Genomic DNA, 21,140 nt, shown 5'->3' with positions numbered 1-21,140 from the left:
TAGAATTTTGCCAGGAAAACTCGCTGTGTATAACGAATACTCTCTTCCAACAACCTAAAAGACGGCTTTATACATGGACCTCACCAGATGGTCAACACCGAAATCAGATTGACTACATCCTTTGCAGCCAAAGGTGGCGGACATCCATCCAGTCGGTGAAAACAAGACCTGGGGCTGACTGTAGCTCAGATCACGAACTTCTTATTGCCCAATTTAGAATAAAACTAAAGAGATTAGGGAAAATACATAGACCAGTTAGATATGATCTCACTAACATTCCTAGCGAATATACAGTGGAAGTGAAGAACAGATTTGAAGGACTAGATTTAGTAAACAGAGTCCCAGAAGAACTATGGACAGAAGTCCGCGACATTGTTCAGGAGGCGGCAACAAAGTACGTCCCAAAGAAAAAGAAAACCAAGAAGGCAAAATGGTTGTCTGCTGAGACACTGGAAGTAGCCCAAGAAAGGAGGAAAGCAAAAGGAAACAGTGAAAAGGGGAGATATGCCCAGTTAAATGCGCAATTCCAGAGGTTAGCCAGAAGAGATAAGGAACTATTTTTAAATAAGCAATGCATGGAAGTGGAAGAAGACAACAGAATAGGAAGGACAAGAGACCTCTTCCAGAAAATTAGAAACATTGGAGGTAAATTTCAGGCAAAAATTGGTATGATAAGAAACAAAGATGGCAGGGACCTAACAGAAGCTGAAGAGATCAAGAGAAGGTGGCGAGACTATACAGAAAATCTGTATAGGAAGGATAATAATATTGAGGATAGTTTTGACAGTGTGGTGAATGAATTAGAACCAGACATCCTGAGGAGTGAGGTTGAATGGGCCTTAAGAAGCATTGCTAACAACAAGGCAGCAGGAGACGACGGGATCCCAGCTGAACTGTTTAAAATCTTAAAAGATGATGCTGTCAAGGTGATGCATGCCATTTGCCAGCAAATATGGAAAACACAAGAATGGCCATCAGACTGGAAAAAATCAACTTATATCCCCATACCAAAAAAGGGAAATGCGAAAGACTGCTCCAACTTCCGTACAGTGGCCCTTATTTCTCATGCCAGTAAGGTAATGCTCAAGATCCTGCAAGGAAGACTCCAGCAATACATGGAGCGAGAGTTGCCAGATGTTCAAGCTGGGTTTAGAAAAGGCAGAGGAACGAGAGACCAGATTGCCAATATCCGCTGGATAATGGAGAAAGGCAGGGAGTTTCAGAAAAACATCTACTTCTGCTTCATTGACTATTCTAAAGCCTTTGACTGTGTGGATCATAATAAATTGTGGCAAGTTCTTGGTGGGATGGGCATCCCAAGCCACCTTGTCTCTCTCCTGAGGAATCTGTACAAGGACCAAGTAGCAACAGTAAGAACTGACCATGGAACAACAGACTGGTTCAAGATTGGGAAAGGCGTACGGCAAGGCTGCATCCTCTCACCCAACCTTTTTAACTTGTATGCAGAACACATCATGCGATGTGCGGGGCTGGATGAATGCAAGGCTGGGGTGAAAATTGCTGGAAGAAACATTAACAACCTCAGATATGCAGATGACACCACTCTGATGGCCGAAAGCGAGGAGGAGCTGAGGAGCCTTCTAATCAAGGTGAAAGAAGAAAGCGCTAAAGCTGGGTTGCAGCTAAACGTCAAAAAAACCAAGATTATGGCAACAAGAATGATTGACAACTGGGAAATAGAGGGAGAAACCGTGGAGGCCGTGACAGACTTTGTATTTCTAGGCGCAAAGATTACTGCAGATGCAGACTGTAGCCAGGAAATCAGAAGACGCTTACTTCTTGGGAGGAGAGCAATGTCCAGTCTCGATAAAATAGTGAAGAGTAGAGACATCAGACTGGCAACAAAGATCCGCCTAGTCAAAGCCATGGTATTCCCTGTAGTAACCTACGGATGCGAGAGCTGGACCTTAGGGAAGGCTGAGCGAAGGAAGATCGATGCTTTTGAGCTGTGGTGTTGGAGGAAAGTGCTGAGAGTGCCTTGGACTGCGAGAAGATCCAACCAGTCCATCCTCCAGGAAATAAAGCCCGACTGCTCACTGGAGGGAAAGATACTAGAGACAAAGTTGAAGTACTTTGGCCACATCATGAGGAGACAGGAAAGCCTAGAGAAGACAATTATGCTGGGGAAAGTGGAAGGCAAAAGGAAGAGGGGCCGACCAAGGGCAAGATGGATGGATGGCATCCTTGAAGTGACTGGACTGACCTTGAGGGAGCTGGGGGTGGTAACGGCCGACAGGGAGCTCTGGCGTAGGCTGGTCCATGAGGTCACGAAGAGTCGGAGACGACTGAACGTATGAACAACAACAACAAAAGAATCCCACACCTTGTATGACTGTGGAGCAGAACAGATGACTCCACATCTGTATGCTTGTCCGCTATGGCCTGCCTCATGTACAGACAACTCCACATCTGTATGCTTGTCCGCTATGGCCTGCCTCATGTACAGACAACTCCACATCTGTATGCTTGGTCACTATGTCCTGCCTCATATACAGACAACTCCGCATCTATATGCTTGTTCACTATGCCCTGCCTCATGTACAGACAACTCCACATCTCTATGCTTGTCCCCTATGCCCTGCCTCGGGTTCAGACAACTCTGCATCTATATGCTTGTTGACTATGCCCTGCCTCATGTACAGACAACTCCGCATCTATATGCTTGTTCACTATGCCCTGTCTCATGTACAGAAAACTCTGCATCTATATGCTTGTTCACTATGCCATGCCTCATGTACAGACAACTCCGCATCTATATACTTGTTCACTATGCCCTGCCTCATGTACAGAAAACTCCGCATCTATATGCTTGTTCACTATGCCCTGTCTCATGTACAGAAAACTCCGCATCTATATGCTTGTTCACTATGCCATGCCTCATGTACAGACAACTCCGCATCTATATACTTGTTCACTATGCCCTGCCTCATATACAGACAACTCCGCATCTATATGCTTGTTCACTATGCCCTGCCTCATGTACAGACAACTCCACATCTCTATGCTTGTCCCCTATGCCCTGCCTCAGGTTCAGACAACTCTGCATCTATATGCTTGTTGACTATGCCCTGCCTCATGTACAGACAACTCCGCATCTATATGCTTGTTCACTATGGCCTGTCTCATGTACAGAAAACTCCGCATCTATATGCTTGTTCACTATGCCATGCCTCATGTACAGACAACTCCGCATCTATATGCTTGTTGACTATGCCCTGCCTCATGTACAGAAAACTCCGCATCTATATGCTTGTTCACTATGCCCTGTCTCATGTACAGAAAACTCCGCATCTATATACTTGTTCACTATGCCATGCCTCATGTACAGACAACTCCGCATCTATATGCTTGTTCACTATGCCCTGCCTCATGTACAGACAACTCTGCATCTATATGCTTGTCCACTATGCCCTGCCTCATGTACAGAGGAAGAATTGTTGGAGGCTACAGACAATGCCATTGCGGTTGCCCGTTTTTGGTCAAAAGATATTTAGCCACCTGCGTTCCTTCTATTTTTATCAGTTGTATACTAATTTATGCAATGCTTTTGATACGAAATAAATACATCTTGCGGCCAGCAACCCAAGCATGGGCAACAACTTCCCATCTCCTCTTGTGTTCGAGACATAAATTCAACAAGGAGGGCCGACTGTGAAATCGCCCTGATGGGGCCATCTTTAAAGTGTTACGGAAGAGGTAACTCTTTCTATAATTCACCAACTTCAAAAGTATGTTTGACATCATTGTCGGGAAAATTATGTTAACCATGGATTACTGTTACAATCAAAGTATGTAGTGAGAAGTCAAGAGGCTTAGTAGTAAATTTTCAAAGCCAAGCGCCAGGATTTAGCCGTTTGACTCCCATTAGCGTCAGGAGGGCTCGCACAGCTAAATCCTCCCCATGCCGCTTTGAAAACTGACCCCTCCATGTTGATGGCGTCTCCCCCTTCCCAAACTCTCTCCAACTACCACCGTCTTTTAAGAAGTTCCAGATGACCAGGCAAGACCCGGCAAAAAGAACCATTTCAGCATGTTATTATTGTTTGTAGGCATCTGAAAGTTATTTTAATTCTTCTGCTTTCAAAACTACTTCCAGTGTTGGGATGTAGTGTTTGAAAGGTGAATTGGGAGAGGCTGAGAAATGGCCAAAATGGGCGCATAGAGTAACCAATAGAGCATTATACAAGGGTTGAATGAAAAGTAATACCTCCACCTTCGAAACTCTTCAACAGATGGCAGTACTGGTATGTGGCAGGTACTGGCTTGTTCAGTAGACTCTCCTCTACAGTTCCATTTTGGAGGGAAGCCCTAGCATTGCATGATTGTGTTATTAAAGTGTGAAGTATGGAACCCTTCACAGACGGTTGGTCACTGTGACTTAAGCAACATGCAGTCATTGAATTCTTGACAGCAGAAGGTGTCACCCCAAAGGAGATTCAGCAGAGAATGCAAGCTGTTTATGATTATTGTGTTGATGTGAGTACTGTGTGTCGTTGGGCGAGTAAGTTTAAAGATGTTGAGGTGGGAACATCTGACTTGCGTGACAAAGAGTTGGACGTCCTGTGACAGCAACCACTGAGTTTCACAAGCAAAAGTTGACTTGATTCAAGACAATTGTCGTATCACTCAGAGAGAAATTTCAAGCATAATCAGCATTTCACAAGAACCTGTTGGTCACATTATTGCTCTGCTTGGCTATCGGAAGATCTGTGCAAGATGGGTCCACAGCACAACTTCAGAGACTGGATCTCACCACCGTACGACATCATCCATACAGTCCAAATTTAGCACCGTTTGAGTTCCATCTGTTCCCAATAATGAAAGAAGTTGTGGAAAAAGAGTGTATCACGATCATTGTATCACTCAGAGAGAAATTTCAAGCATAATTGGCATTTCACAAGAACGTGTGGGTCACATTATTGCTTTGCTTGGCTATCGAAATATCTATGCACAATGGGTACCCAAGATGAGAGAACTGTGAGACGCTGGTTGAGAAAACAGAGTGTCGGCTTCTTCCGTGACGGCTTCAGAAAACTTGTTCATCGTTGGCAGAAATGTATCCAATTGTCTGGTGATTATGTGGAAAAGTGAATAGTGGTAGTTAAAGAGCACATTCTAAGAATGATTTCTGCATTTGATTTATTAAAATATTCCCATCCAAACCCAAGTAACAAAAGTGGAGGCATTACTTTTCATTCAACCCTCGTGTAATAACACTAGCAACCTTCTGACACCCACATAAACAGCCCAGGGTTGATCAGGACATCTCATTCTGGCGTGTTCAAATATATCCGGCTGCTAGGTAACAAGACGCAACAAGAGGGTCTTGGAGTCTCCAGAGAACGGTTGCCTGTCCAAGTCCATGGAGCCCTGCTTCTCCTCATTTCCCTTTGCCGTACGCTTGGAAATGGAATTATTATTTGCACTTCCTTTCACCACTTAACCTCCCTGTCTTCAGGAAAAGGCCAACACCAGTCAGGTCTCAAGGAGTACTTGGGGAAGGGGGGGGGGGGATAAAAACACACACACAATCTTTACGTTTCCGTTTCCCCACGGAATGCGGACACTGACGTTTCCACTTACAGACGCCTTTCAAGTAAAAGAGAGGTAATGCAGGCTGGCTTAGAAAAGGTTATGTTAAGACATGAAAATGTTTATCGCGGTGACCTTAGCACTTCATCTAAGGAGTTGTGGGCAGTGACACGGGGGCAGATTTCCTTTCCCTGAAATCACGATATGTTCAAGAAGTCTACAAAAAGGGGGCAAGCAGGGGGAGAAGGACTGAGCTGATCACTTTTGACTTCACCAAATGGATTTTAAAGAACTTTTTGTACAGCTGTCCAACTCTTTGTCAGGCAACAGAGCCTAACTGTGGAAAAGAAAGGCCTCCTTGATTTGTATGTTCTGAACCCTATGGGGTTTTGTCTCAAGGATCCATTGCACCAACTGCTGAAGGGCACATCAAAACAGAGATAAATCCTACTGATTCACTAGGTCTACTCAAGTTGGTCTTGTGTTACATGAGCGGTGTGCAGACACACATTATCATGAGATAGACTCCGCCGTCAGCATCCCATGACATTTGTTTTGGATGGCTCTACAACGTTTCTTCATAGACTCACAATATATTCCAAACCCATTTTGTCACATTACGTTATCTCCATAAACTGAAATGATTTCGCCACGAATTGCAGTGGCGTTCATGCCCTTAGCATTTAGGTAGCATATTACAGCGCAACCTTCACACTTGGCAGGAAACAGAATGAGGCCGCTCATCTCTAACCTTCACCACAATGCCAGTCGATGAGCTACTGATGACTGGCAGTGTTCATTCACTTCCACTTGCTTCCTGCTACATGACAGTGATACTAACTTCTGAGAAAATTCTCCATGACAGCTATGTGCCTTGTAACTGTACTTTCTGGATATCCCTCGTAAGTGCAAACTTCACACTTGGAGAGAAACAGAATGAGGCTGCTCATCTCTAACCTTGACCACAATGCCAGTCGATGAGCTACTGATGACTGGCAGTGCTCGTTCACTTCCACTGGCTTCCCGCTACACGGCAGTGATACGAACTTTTCCCAAGAAAATTCCCCATAACAGCTATGTGCCTTGTTACCTTACTTTCCGGATATCCCTCGTAAAGTGCAAACTTTACACTTGGAGAGAAATGGAATGAGGCCGCTCATCCCTAACCTTCACCACAATGCCAGTCGATGAGCTACTGATGACTGGCAGGGCTCGTACACTTCCACTGGATTTCCACTACATGGCAGTGATATCAACTTCCCCCGAGAAAATTCCCCACAAGAGCTACATGCCTTGTAACCTTACTTTCAGGATAAACCTCATACAGTGCAAACTTCACACTTGGAAAGAAACGGAATGAGGCCGCTCATCTCTAACCTTCACCACAATGCCAGTCGATGAGCTACTGGCAACTGCAGTGCTCGATCACTTCCACTTGCTTCCTGCTACATGACAGTGATACTAACTTCTCCTGAGAAATTTCCCCATGACAGCTATGTGCCTTGTAACGGTACTTTCTGGATATCCCTCGTAAAGTGCAAACTTCACACTTGGAGAGAAACGGAATGAGGTCGCTCATCTCTAACCTTCACCACAATGCCGGTCAATGAGCTACTGACGACTGGCAGTGCTTGTTCACTTCCAGTTGCTTCCTGCTACACGACAATGATACTAACTTCTCCCGAGAAAATTCCCCATGACAGCTATGTGCCTTGTAACCTTACTTTCCGGATATCCCTCGTAAAGTGCAAACTTTACACTTGGAGAGAAATGGAATGAGGCCGCTCATCCCTAACCTTCACCACAATGCCAGTCAATGAGCTACTGATGACAGGCAGGGCTCGTACACTTCCACTGGATTTCCACTACATGGCAGTGATATCAACTTCCCCCGAGAAAATTCCCCACAAGAGCTACATGCCTTGTAACCTTACTTTCTAGATAACCCTCATATTTTAATGAGTCTAGTAAAAGTAACGGTTTCCCTTGACAATAATTCAAGTCAATTCTGACTCTAGGGAGTGGTGCTCATTCCCATTTATAAACCGGAGCCAGCATTGTCTGTAGACACCTCCTAGGTAATGTAGCCGAAATGACTGCATGGAGCACCATTACCTTTCTGCCCAATTGATCTACTCACATTTGCATGTTTTTGCACTGCTAGGTTGGCAGAAGCTGGAGCTGACAACAGAAGCTCACCCCGTCCTGCGGATTTGAACCACCGACTATTTAGTCAGCAAGTTCAGCAGCTCAGGGGTTTAACCTACTACACCACCACTGCTCCCTTATTAAGTCTAGACATTAAAATAGAATTAATCACAGCATTAAAACAATTCAGAGCTGCACTTAGAAGAGTATATTGCAATGAAAAAGATAAAAAGCTGTTATAAACAGTTGAGTTTAAAACAATACAGCAGACCTTAGACATATTAGAATCACAGAATCATTGAATCATTGAGTTGGAAGACACCTCGTGAGCCATTCAGCTCAACCCCCTGCCAAGAAGCAAGAAAATCGCATTCAAATCATACCCCACAGACGGCCCAGCCTCTGCTTTAAAATGTTATGTTTAAAACTTAAAATAATTCTAAAAAATCAGTAGATTGGTGAGTTGTTTTGAAACTTGGCAGGCATTCAGTTGTAAATGGGGGTCTACAACTGAGACAGGTTTTACACAGATAGGCCATAAAGTGGCTGAGGATTGAGCCTTTAAAGTAGTGGTTCTCAACCTGTAGGTCCGCAGATGTTTTGTCCTTCAACTCCCAAAATCATAGAGTTGGCAAAGACCTCATGGGCCATCCAGTCCAACCCCATTCTGCCAAGAAGCAGGAAAATTGCATTCAAAGCACCCTCGACATCCAGCCTCTGTTTAAAAGCATCCAAAGAAGAAGCCTCCACCACACTCTGAGGCAGAGAGTTCCACTGCTGAACAGCTCTCACAGTCAAGAAGTTCTTCAGGAAGTTCTTTCCTGTAGTTTGAAGCCATTGTTCTGTGTCCTAGTCTCCCGGGCATCAAAAAACAAAAAAACTTTCTGATTGACAGACAACAAGATTGGGGCCTTTCTGGCCTCCGCAGGAAGGGAGGTTCAGAGGCTAAGGGCAGCGACCAAGAAGACTTGGCTTTGATAGTGGTGAGAGTCCAAGAAGGTCCTGAATGGTCTCAGAATCCAGTCAGGCTCATTTGGGATGATATGGTCTTGATCAGAGCCGTATTCACATCAAGTTGCTTACCAAACAAGTCAGTTTAGAGCCCCTTGATGCCCAAAAAGCTTAGAGGAGTGTGATGCCTCATCTGAATTCAACAAGAAGATTCTCTGTCTCTCATTCCCAGTCTTTCGAGATCCTGCTATCCCGTCTCCAAGGGCTCTCCACAGAGATTTCATAGTGAAGATCTGCCAGGTAAGCTTACCAGAAAACACTACAAAGAAGTCCAGAGGGAGTGAAGTGAAGGGGAGCAGTTTGTTTGTTTTAACAAAATCTATATTTATATCATTACATTTCCTACGGTGGAGGGCAGCTGTAATTAATGGATTTCTCTCCTTCCCTTAATGCACTCATTTGTCAATTCAAAAAACACACAATGGCCAATCAATTTTGATGTATTTAGTAAGCAATTTGTCAAAGAATGCGGCACAGCAGTTAATATATTAATTCTTGGTATCAGCCTCCTTGAATTTCTGTAGGACTTCTCCATAAATTTTATATACATATATGCGTAAATATCTCCAGGCCGAGGAGATGATACCCGTAAACGGAAAGTGCCCTCTCGCTCTGGTAGGATTCTGGGAAACAAACTTGACAAATAAAAGGAAAATAAACGAAATGTATGTCATACTTTAAAAGACTGCCATCCTTCCATGGATGTGGGAAGTCAATGTGCTTCTGGGCCCAATCGAAGGTTCTAGTTCTAGTTTTTTCCTTTATAGCTCTATATAGGTTGGATGACTAGTACATCTTCTCCTATCTGCTCTCTTGCAAACTTTTTATAACCTGTCAATGAGATTTTGATAGAAATATCACAACGTATGGATTCTAAGGAAAGTACTAACTGGAGCGGGTAGCAGGGAGCACACAACGCCCTTGTTGTCCCAGCTCCATTGGCTGCCGATTTGCTACCGGACCCAATTCAAGGTGCTGGTCTTGGCCTACAAAGCCCTAAACGGTTCCGGCCCAAAATACCTTTCTGACCGCATCTTGGCCTACGAGCCCACGAGGACCTTGAGATCGTCTGGGGAGGCCCTTCTCTCGATCCCGCCTGCCTCACAGGCACGCCTGGCGGGGACGAGAGATAGGGCCTTCTCGGTGGTGGCCCCCCGGCTGTGGAACACTCTCCCAGCACACATCAGACAGGCGCCCTCCCTCATGTCCTTTCGGAAAAGCCTTAAGACCTGGCTGTTCGAGAGGGCATTTAATTAAGTGCTAAGCAACAACATTACGGTAATGAGAACTGGAATGGTATAAGGAAGATGAGACTGGCTATGATTCTACTAAGAGACGAAGCGGATTTTTATGTAGTTTGTATTTGTCGTATAGTTATATGTTGTTGATACTGGCCTTTGTATCTGTCTTTTTATGTGTACTGTACACCGCCATGAGTCGCCCATAAGGGCTGAGAATGGCGGTTAATAAGTGCATCAAATAAATAAGGAAAGTTCTCAGAGTGCCTTGGACCGCGAGAAGATCCAACCAGTCCATACTTCAGGAAATAAAGCCCAACTGCTCATTGGAGGAAAGGATATTAGAGGCAAAGATGAAGTACTTTGGCCACATCATGAGAAGAAAGGAAAGCTTGGAGAAGACAATGATGCTGGGGGAAATTGAAGGACCAAGCCGACCAAGGACAAGATGGATGGATGTGACTGGCTTGACCTTGAAGGAGCTGGGGGTGGCCACGGCCAACAGGGAGCTCTGGTGTGGACTGGTCCATGAGGTCATGAAGAATCAGAAGCGACTGAACAAATAAACAACAACATGAATTCTAATATGGCTCCTTCTAGGACTGGGCTACCTGAGGTGTGGCCCCTCAAGTCAACCCATCAACACCAAAGCTAAGGGTGCTAGCAGTTATGGTCCAAGCACATCTGAAGGGCCACACATCCCCCCCCTTTCCTGCCTCAGAACCCTGGTTGTTGTCAGTGGTGATCCCAATGCTGTGAGCTGGATGCTCTCTCTGAAAGTAGGCTTAGTTTTGTCTCCCTTAGCCATTCAGAGGATATGCTTCATGTCTGTTGATATTAATAATATCAACACATACTCCATTAACTTAGAATCATAGAATCCTTGAGTTGGAAGAGACCTCGTGGTCAGCCAGTCCAACACCCTCCAAGAAGCACGATCCTTGTTGCCACAAGATGTGGTTGATGGCCACTTGGCCAGAGAGCTTTAAGAGACAATCAGATCTACTCATGGAGGAACAGTCTTCCAACAGATTGTGGTTGTTTATTTGTTCAGTCACTTCCAACCCTTTATGACCTCCTGGACCAGCCCATGCCAGAGCTCCCTGTCAGCCGTGTCCACACCCAGCTCCTTCAAGGTCAAGCTAGTCACTTCAAGGATACCATCCATCCATCCTGCCCTTGGTCAGCCCCTCTTTCTTTTTCCTTCCATTTTCCCCGTGTTGTATTTTGAAATGGTCATATGACTGGTCAAATAAATAAATTTATATTATTATATATTATTCTTACAAAGAGGATACACTCAGTTGAGGAAGCCACAACCCCAAATCTGCAAGGCTTGAGCAAGACAGACTTGGAGGTCTGTCCTTCATAGGGTCACCACTAGTTAAAGTTTCTGGATGTTGTTTGTTATTGTTTATTCGTTCAGTTGCTTCTGACTCTTCGTGACCTCATGGACCAGCCCACGCCAGAGCTCCCTGTCGGCCGTGGCCACCCACAGCTCCTTCAAAGTCAAGCCAATCACTTCAAGGATACCATCCATCCATCTTGCCCTTGGTCGGCCCCTCTTCCTTTTTCCTTCCTTTCCCCTCAGGATCATTCTCTTCTCCAAGCTTTCCTTCTTCATCTTTGCCTCTAATATCCTTCCCTCCAGTGAGTAGTCAGGCATTTTTCCTGGAGTATGGACTGGTTGGATCTTCTCCTGGAGTATGGACTGGTTGAATCTTCTCCTGGAGTATGGACTGGTTGGATCTTCTCCTGGAGTATGGACTGGTTGGATCTTCTCCTGGAGTATGGACTGGTTGGATCTTCTCCTGGAGTATGGACTGGTTGGATCTTCCCCTGGAGTGTGGACTGGTTGGATCTTCCCCAGGAGTATGGACTGGTTGGATCTTCCCCAGGAGTATAGACTGGTTGGATCTTCTCCTGGAGTATGGACTGGTTGGATCTTCCCCTGGAGTATGGACTGGTTGGATCTTCTCAGTCCAAGGCACTCTCAGAATTTTCCTTCAACACCACAGTTCAAAAGTGTCTCTCTTCCTTTGCTCAGCCTTCCAACAGATTGCTCAAGGCTTCATGCCTGATGTTGGAGAAAGCTGTGGTACCCATGTTCTGTTGGTTAGCTTCATAGAGGCATCTGGCAGGCATCATCGTGGAAAACGGTTTTAATCAAGATCTTGGAAATGTTAGTGCTTTAATCTCAGTGTCCTGAATTCCCAGTAGCCCTGTTGGTTGAGGAATTTTGAGAGCTTGAAATGTAACTCTAGAAATGTAACATTTCCAAACTTTGGTTTGATTCATCGGGGCTGTTTTTAAGCGATTATAGCCCCACACTCTCTGTCCTAATAGAAATTGAGCACAATGGCCTATGGTCATCCGAGGAGAAAAGGTCAATATATAATCTTTAAATGTCCAGGTAAGTTACAAGCTTACGAGCTGAGCATTCTGCCTCCTCATTTCGACAGCAGATGTCACCGATCCCTCCACCCCGAAAGTAAAAACCCCATGTAGGTCAGCCCAATTACAACCCCCCCTTGGGACATGGCTTTTGGACACTTGGTCCAGCTAGACAACAGACAACGCTTCCCTTGTTCCTGCCTTTTAAGCCCCCCACCCCACCCCACCCCCCTGAAAGTCTCTTTCTAATACCACTAAAAATTCACACTCTATTAAATTCAGTGGGAACTAAAATTAATTTTTTTTCACCCTAAAATTACTTTTCCTTCTTCAGAGACGCTCCCTGTTTGGCTCCGGCCTGCCCAAAACAAAAGATGAAAGGCCAAGAAGACATCAAGCTGTATATTTATAAACCCTTTTCTTCCAAAGTATACCCTTCGACCGGACCATCAGACAGTTCATTGTTGAGTCTGTCGTCGGATCGAGGGCTATCTTCTGTTCGAAAAGCACACAGAGTATTTCTTCAATGACCCTGGAGGGGCAAAGGTCACTTATTATAAATGGATAATGAGACCTAATGCAATGTTCTGAGCCCGGACAAAGAAAGGGCTTATCCGTAGCCCCTTGCGGCTCAGACCATTCAGGCTTTCATTCCGCCCCCCTTCCCCACTACCGCTAGCACCACCTCTCCACCCCACCGCCACACACTTAATGGAGCCAAACAATTGGCAGAAATGCTATCCAGAGGCCTGAGACAGAGAGAAAACGGCTGCATTCTGAACCCTGATAGACAGATACAAATCGCGACCCTGAAATGGCGCCAGAATTCCTTTTACTGCTCCGCATGGCAGACAGCCACAGCCATTCACCCCCCAACTTCCCATTTAGCCATTTGCTGGCAATTAAACATACTGACGGAAGCGATAGCGCATCAAACCGCCGGCCGCCACGGCTAATGTGAGACCATTACATCGCTGCTGCAGGTAAGCAGAGCGCTTGTGTTTGAACAGATACTTCCCTAAGGGAGGGCGGTGGGGGTGGGAGAAGGAGGAAACACTCGGAAGGTTCCTCTCCTCAGCTACTGCCATCTTCTTGCGCAGTCTATAACACAAAATAACTAATTCCTAAAGGCGGTATACTACAGTTAGAATCATAGAATCATAGAGTTGGAAGAGGCCTCATGGGCCATCCAGTCCAACATCCTGCCAAGAAGCAGGAAAAAGCTAGTGTCGTCCTGAGGAGTGTGAGGTAAACCTCAGTGTGAGAGAAGCCTCATGTGAGAAAGTTCCAGTGTGAAGGCTGCTGCGTGTAAAGCTACTATGTGTTTGTTTGTTTGTTTGTTTGTGTTATGGAAACCTAGTTCATAAAATCATAGAGTTGGAAGAGACCTCATGGGCCATCCAGTCCAACATCCTGCCAAGAAGCAGGAAAAAGCTAGTGTCGTCCTGAGGAGTGTGAGGTAAACCTCAGTGTGAGAGAAGCCTCATGTGAGAAAGTTCCAGTGTGAAGGCTGCTGCGTGTAAAGCTACTATGTGTTTGTTTGTTTGTTTGTTTGTGTTATGGAAACCTAGTTCATAAAATCATAGAGTTGGAAGAGACCTCATGGGCCATCCAGTCCAACATCCTGCCAAGAAGCAGGAAAAAGCTAGTGTCGTCCTGAGGAGTGTGAGGTAAACCGCAGTGTGAGAGAAGCCTCATGTGAGAAAGTTCCAGTGTGAAGACTGCTGGGTGTAAAGCTACTATGTGTTTGTTTGTTTGTTTGTTTGTGTTATGGAAACCTAGTTCATAGAATCATAGAGTTGGAAGAGACCTCGTGGGTCTTCCAGTCTAACCCCATTCTGCCAAGAAGCAGGAAAAAGCTAGTCTTGTCCTGAGGAGTGTGAGGTAAACTTCAGTATGACAGAGGCCTTGTGTGAGAAAGCTCCAGTGTGAAGGCTGCTGCGTGTAAAGCTACTATATTTGTTTGTGTTATAGAGACCTAGTTCATAGAATCATAGAGTTGGAAGAGACCTTGTGGGCCATCCAGTCCAATCCCATTCTGTCAAGAAGCAGGAAAAAGCTAGTGTCGTCTTGAGAAGAGAGTGAACAGGCCAAAGCCTCTTAGAGTTAGTGTGCCAAAGTTGGTGTCATCCTGAAGAGTGTGAGGTAAACCTCAGTGTGAGAGAAGCTCCAGTTTGAAGGCTGCTGCATGTAAAGCTACCATGTATTTGTTTGTTTGTGTTATGGAAACCTAGTTCATAGAATCATAGAGTTGGATGAGACCTTGTGGGCCATCCAGTCCAACCCCATTCTGCCAAGAAGCAGGAAAAAGCTAGTGTTGTCTTGAGAAGAGAGTGAACAGGCCAAAGCTTCTTAGAGTTAGTGTGCCAAAGTTGGTGTCGTCCTGAGGAGTGTGAGGTAAACCTCAGTGTGAGAGAAGCTCCAGTTTGAAGGCTGCTGCGTGTAAAGCTACCATGTATTTGTTTGTGTTATGGAGACCTAGTTCATAGAATCACAGAGCACAAGATACAATGATAAAACCCTGGATGAGATAGGAGTAGAACCCAAGAAGGAGGAATTTTGGGAACCCAAGAAGGAGGAATGTCGGGGTTAGGCCTTCATTAAGGACGGGGAGACGGTTGTCTTCACTATAAGCTTATAAGAAGCACTGCTTGAATATCAAGCAAAAAGCTAGAAATAATATCATACGAAAGCTGACTGGGGACCACAAACAGACACAGTTTTGTCTCAGATCATACATATTTTGGGTTTAGGAACCTGAAGTCCACCAGTGGTGTTGGATGAGTCCGTCTTGGACACCTAACCAGACTTTGCTTTTAGTTTGCCCATTACTAAAATGGCCTCCTAGTCAAACAGGAAGGTTTTAAGGAGAAGGGCAGGACAACTTTGTTCTAAATTGTTGCATTTGTTGCATAAGTTGTGAGAGAAGAGGCAGATCATATCAAATTTCCAAGACAACGGCAATTTTTGTTAATCTAAGTTGCTTCCCTCCAAACAATTCAGCTTCTTTATGGTTATTGCTTTCCTTCTCCTCTTTAATAGTGGAATTAATTTACCAGCCTAGCTCTCTCTCTTCCCCATAGCAACGCATGCCAGATACCACGAACGATGTCTGCCTATGCAAGACAACATACTATGGGAGGCCTGCCATCCACCAAGCCGATTGGATTAAGCGCTTCCACTTTGCTGCCTGGGATCTAGAGATATTAAATTAGAGTCTCCACTTTTTCGGTTTTCGCGCACAAATTAGCGTCTGGGGGGAGTCAAATGAAACTGGCACATCTCAAGCCAAGAATTCTCCAGAGAGTTTAAAAACACATGTGCGTGGACACACACATATGAAAGACAAGAGCAGGTTTGAAGAGTGATCTCATTGGCAAGATGGCAATGCTGACAATAAACAGGAAGAGCCTACAGATCTATAGAAAAATAGGTTACAAATTTTGCTGAATTGATACCCAAATCAGTTCCACCCCTTGGCATGCAGGCAAAAGACAAGGCAGGCACAAAATCAAATTATTCCAAACATGGCTTCCAATTATAAGCTGCCTTTTGCTAGGCCAGCAGAAGAATTGCCGACTGGGAGTGTCTCTCCAGGCTCTCCAACACAGAGGGGTTCTTACCACCCCTTCCTTCTAAATCCGTGGTTCTCAACCTTCCTAATTCCACAACCCCTTAATACAGTTCCCCATGTTGTGGTGACCCCCAACCATAACATTATTTTCGTTGCTCCTTCATAACTGTAATTTGACTACTGTTATGAATTATAATGTAAATATCTGATATGCAGGGTGTATTCTCATTCACTGGACCAAATTTGGCACAAATACCTGATATGCCCAAATCTGAATACTGGTGGGGTTGGGGGGGGGGGTTGCTTTTGTCATTTGGGAGTTGTAGTTGCTGGGATTTGTAGTTCACCTACAATCAAAGAGCATTCTGAACTCTACCAACAATGGAACTGAACCAAATTTGACCCACAGAACTCCAAGAGAAAATACTGGAAGGGTTTGATCAGCATTGACCTTGAATTGTTGAATTGACCTTGAATTGTTCCAGTGTGCCTTCCCAGAATAATGATCCCATAGCATTTTGTCCTCCAAAGCACTTTACATTTTAGGTCTGCTTGTATGTTTTCCACAAACGCCACTTTCACCTTTTTGCCCATGCCCCGGCATTATTTCCAATTTTAGCTGTACATTTGGCCTACCCACAGTTTTAATTGTTATTGTTAATTGTCGCATACTTTATTGTCTATGCTTTTATTTTAATTGCTTGTATTGTTGTATTTGGGCTCGGCCTCATGTAAGCCGCACCAAGTCCCTTGGGGAGATGGTAGCAGCGTACAAATAAAGTGTTATTATTATTATTATTATTATTATTATTATTATTATTATTATTATTATTATAATTTTGGAATTGTAGTTCATCTACCTCCAGAGCTGTGGACTCAAACAATGATGGATCTGGACCAAACTTGGCATGAATACTCAATATGCTCAGATGTGAACACTGGTGGAGTTTGGAGGAAATTGACCTTGACATTGGGGAGTTGTAGTTGCTGGGATTTATAGTTCATCTACAATCAAAGAGACCCTTGAACCCCATCAATTAATGAATTGGGCCAAACTTCCCACAATACCAGTACAATAACACAATACCACAATACAAGAATCCCCAATACCAACAGAAAATATTGGAGGGATTTGGGAGGAATGGACACTGATTTAGGGGGCAGTACACCTGCTCTCCCCTCCTGCTTGGAGTCTCAGAAACAGCCCTTCCCTTGGCTGACAGGCCAGCTGACAGGCCAGCCAACCCAGAAGGAAGAGGGCTTTTGGTGGGAGTATTAGCCATCATGCTGGCCACATGACCTTGGAGGTGTCTACAGACAACGCCGGCTCTTCGGCTTAGAAATGGAGATGAGCACCAGAGTCCCAGAGTTGGACACGACTGGACTTAATGTCAAGGGGAAACCTTTATCTTATTACTACATTACAATATTATTATATATTATTAAGCCAGCCACATGACCTTGGAGGTGTCTACGGACAACGCCGGCTCTTTGGCTTAGAAATGGAGATGAGCACCAACCCCCAGAGCTGGAAACAACTGGACTTACTGTCAGGGGAAAACCCGGCTCTTCAGCTTAGAAATTGAGATGAGCACCAACCCCTAGAGTTGGACACGACTGGACTTAAAGTCAAGGGGAAACCTTTATCTTATTACAATATTATTCTATATTATTATGCCGGCCACATGGCTTTGGAGGTGTCTATGGACAACGCTGGCTCTTCGGCTTAGAAATGGAGGTGAGCACCCCTAGAGTTGGACATGACTGAACTTAATGTCAAGGGGAAACCTTTAACTTATTACTACATTACAATATTATTATATATGATTATGCTGGCCACATGACCTTGGAGGTGTCTCCGGACTACGCCGGCTGTTCAGCTTAGAAATGGAGATGAGCACCCCTAGAGTTAGACATGACTGAACTTAATGTCAAGGGGAAACCTTTATGTTATTACTACATTGAAATATTATTATATTGTATATAATATATATAGCCCCAAATCCGCACAGCTCCGAATCTCCTGTTTGACAGATTTGGCATCTGTAGAGTAGGTCCATCAGATGACGAGGGCAGCCCAACACTGCATTATAGTAGTCTAACTGGAAGGGAATGAAGGCATGAACCACTGGACATAGATGCACACCCAACCCGTGTACTGTCAACACCAAAGCCTCAAGCCACAACAGCTCCTCTTCTGGCGGCTACGCTCCTGGAGAGCTACACGCCGAGCCCTGTGAAGGGAAAATGCCAAGCGACTTACGGCCAATGAGGAGATACTGGTAACACTGCATGGAATCTGCGGCCAGGAGGAGCGGATGATTCAAGTTAAAGGGCGGCTGCAGTTCATTCCACTGGGGAGTTCTGCGGAAGCAACGCAAGAGTATTAATATTTCAGCTGGATGAAAAATCAGCATCTGTGTCATCGCATCCCAATTATTTATGCAAGAGAGTGCAGTGTTTATAATTATTTAAAGTCGTTTGCTACGAGCACAGTCTCCCACAGGCACCCAGGGAAGGGGGAACGAGTGACCAGAACTTAAGCAAGTTGTGAAAATCACACAGAGCCAGGCACACAGGGGGACAGGCTTCTGCTGTGGCCATACGAGGGTTGAATGAAATGCAATGCCTCTGCCTTCGTAATTCCTCAACTAATGGCAGTACTGGTATGCAGCAGATACTGACTTGTTCAGTAGACTCTCCTCTAGTTCCATTTTGGTGGGAAGCCTGAGCATTGAACGGTTGTGTTGTTAAAGTGAAAAGTAATGCCACCTTTGTAACTCCTCAACAGATAGAAGTACTGCCATGCAGCAGGTACTGGCTTGTTCCATAGCCTCTCCTCTACAGTTCCATTTTGATAGGAAGCATTAGCATTGTGTTGTTAAAGTGAAAAGTAATGCCTCCACCTTCGTAACTCCTCAACAGATGGCAGTACTGGTATGGGGCAGGTACTGGCTTGTTCAGTAGACTCTCCTCTACAGTTCCATTTTGGCGGGAAGTCTTAGCATTGAATGGTTGTGTTGTTAAAGTGAAAAGTAATGCCTCCACCACCTTCATAACTCCTCGACAGATAGCAGTACTGGTGTGCAGCAGGTACTGGCTTGTTCAGTAGACTCTCCTCTATAGTTCCATTTTGGCGGGAAACCTTAGCATTGAACGGTTGTGTTGTTAAAGTGAAAAGTAATGCCTCCACCACCTTCGTAACTCCTCGACAGATAGCAGTACAGGTATGCAGCAGGTACTGGCTTGTTCAGTAGACTCTCCTCTACAATTCCATTTTGGTGGGAAGTCTTAGCATTGAATGGTTGTGTTATTAAAGTGCGAAGTATGGAACCCTGCACAGACAGTCGGTCAATGTGACTTAAGCAACATGCAGTCATTGAATTCTTGACAGCAGAAAGTGTCACCTCAAAGGAGATTTATCAGAGAATGCAAGCTGTTTATGGTGATTGTGTTGATGTGAGTACTGTGCGTCACTGGACAAGTAAGTTTGAAGATGTTGAGGTGGAAACATCTGACTTTCGTGACTAACACAGAGCTGTACGTCCTGTGACAGCAACCACCGAGTTTCACAAACAAAAGGTTGACAGATTGATTCAGGACGATTGTCGTACCACTCAGAGAGAAATTTCAAGCATAATCGGCATTTCACAAGAACGTGTTGGTCACATTATTGCTTGGCTATTGGAAGATCTGTGCATGATGGGTACCCTGAAATGACGCCTGATGCCTAAAATGAAAGCACACAGACTTGAAATTTCAGAGACTGGATATTACCACCGTATGACACCCTCCATATAGTTCAGATTTAGTATCGCCTGACTTCAATCTGTTCCCAATAATGAAAGACGACCTGGGGGACATCATTATGCTTGTGATTAAGACGTTGAGAGAGCTGTGAGACGCTGGTTGCAGAAACAGAGTGTCGACTTCTTCGTGATGGCTTCAGAAAACTCGTTCATAGTTGGCAGAAATGTATCCAATTGTCAGGTGACAGATTGATTCAGGACGATCGTCGTGTCACTCAGAGAGAAATTTCAAACATAATCGGCATTTCACAAGAAAACTTCATTGGCAGAAATGTATCCAATTGTCTGGTGATTATGTGAGAAAGTGAATAGTGGTAGTTAAAGAGCACATTCTAAGGATTATTTCTGCATTTGATTTATTAAAATACTCCCATCCAAACTCAGAGAGAAATTTCAAGCATAATCGGCATTTCACAAGAACGTGTGGGTCACATTATTGCTTCGGAAGATCTGTGCACGATGGGTACCCAAGATGAGAGAACTGTGAGACGCTGATTGCGGAAACAGAGTGTCGACTTCTTCTGTGACGGCTTCAGAAAACTTGTTCGTTGTTGGCAGAAATGTATCCAATTGTCTGGTGATTATGTGGAAAAGTGAATAATGGTAGTTAAAGAGCACATTCTAAGGATTATTTCTGAGTTTGATTTATTAAAATATTCCCATCCAAACCCAAGTCACGAAGGTGGAGGCATTACTTTTCTTTGAATGTTCGTACATTCCCTCGTAATGTGTTTTGGCGCATTGTACCCCACTGAAGGACTGCGGAGGCCTCCAAACTCAGCCCAATCGTCGAAAATGCAAAGTTACAAGATATTGATCCAGCCAGAATTTGCAATCCCATTATAAGTTCCTTGTTTTGACAATCCCGGCCCTGAACGTCGTCCTGTTGTCATTTTAATTAGGGCCGGACTCTCGTCAGTCGCTTGAAAAATCACGTATTGATCCGCGAAGGCCAGGGATGAGCCAGGACTGAAGAAGATTGGAGCCTATCCTTCCTTCGACAAAATCAATCAAAAATATTTTAAAATGTCAAAAGCACAGACAATTTCCCCCTTCAGCAATACCTCTTTTGTTTCATTCTCTGTTTTAGACCCACCTCTCGTTTATTTTTTTACGGCCTTCAGAGAACGCCAGGTTGAGAGACTTGCCTGGGATGATGGGTCTAGGCACTCGTGGGCAAATGGGCAGCTCCTCAGCTTGATTTGGCTCTGGGGAGCTTTCTGAGGGGCCAACCTGTCTGCCGCCTGCCTCGGCCTTTCCTCCAATGAGGCTATGAGGGGGCAAAGATACGCAGACGCAAGCCTAACTCCAACAGCTATGTACAACAGGGGAGATCCACTGGAACCAGCATGACTGATGTGCATCTCTCCACTCACCATTCATCAATTCACATGGACAAAGTCTGCCCTCTTC

The 21,140-nt window shown here is 44.8% G+C and overlaps 1 protein-coding gene across 3 annotated transcripts in view; it reads right to left on the bottom strand.

Annotated features, from left to right (window-relative positions):
* The window catches only part of BCAS3 (BCAS3 microtubule associated cell migration factor), a 549,518-nt gene that overhangs the window by 261,598 nt on the left and 266,780 nt on the right, over positions 1-21,140 (bottom strand). For all 3 annotated transcript variants that reach the window (XM_060756800.2, XM_060756801.2, XM_060756803.2), the window contains one exon: positions 18,182-18,282. In XM_060756800.2, coding sequence (XP_060612783.1) covers positions 18,182-18,282 — 101 coding nt within the window. The remainder of the gene's footprint in view (positions 1-18,181; positions 18,283-21,140) is intronic.

This window comes from Anolis sagrei, chromosome 11, assembly GCF_037176765.1.
Source record: "Anolis sagrei isolate rAnoSag1 chromosome 11, rAnoSag1.mat, whole genome shotgun sequence".
Taxonomy (NCBI): domain Eukaryota; kingdom Metazoa; phylum Chordata; class Lepidosauria; order Squamata; family Dactyloidae; genus Anolis; species Anolis sagrei.
Note: the sequence above shows the minus strand (reverse complement) of the source record. Positions and strands in the feature narration are given on the sequence as shown.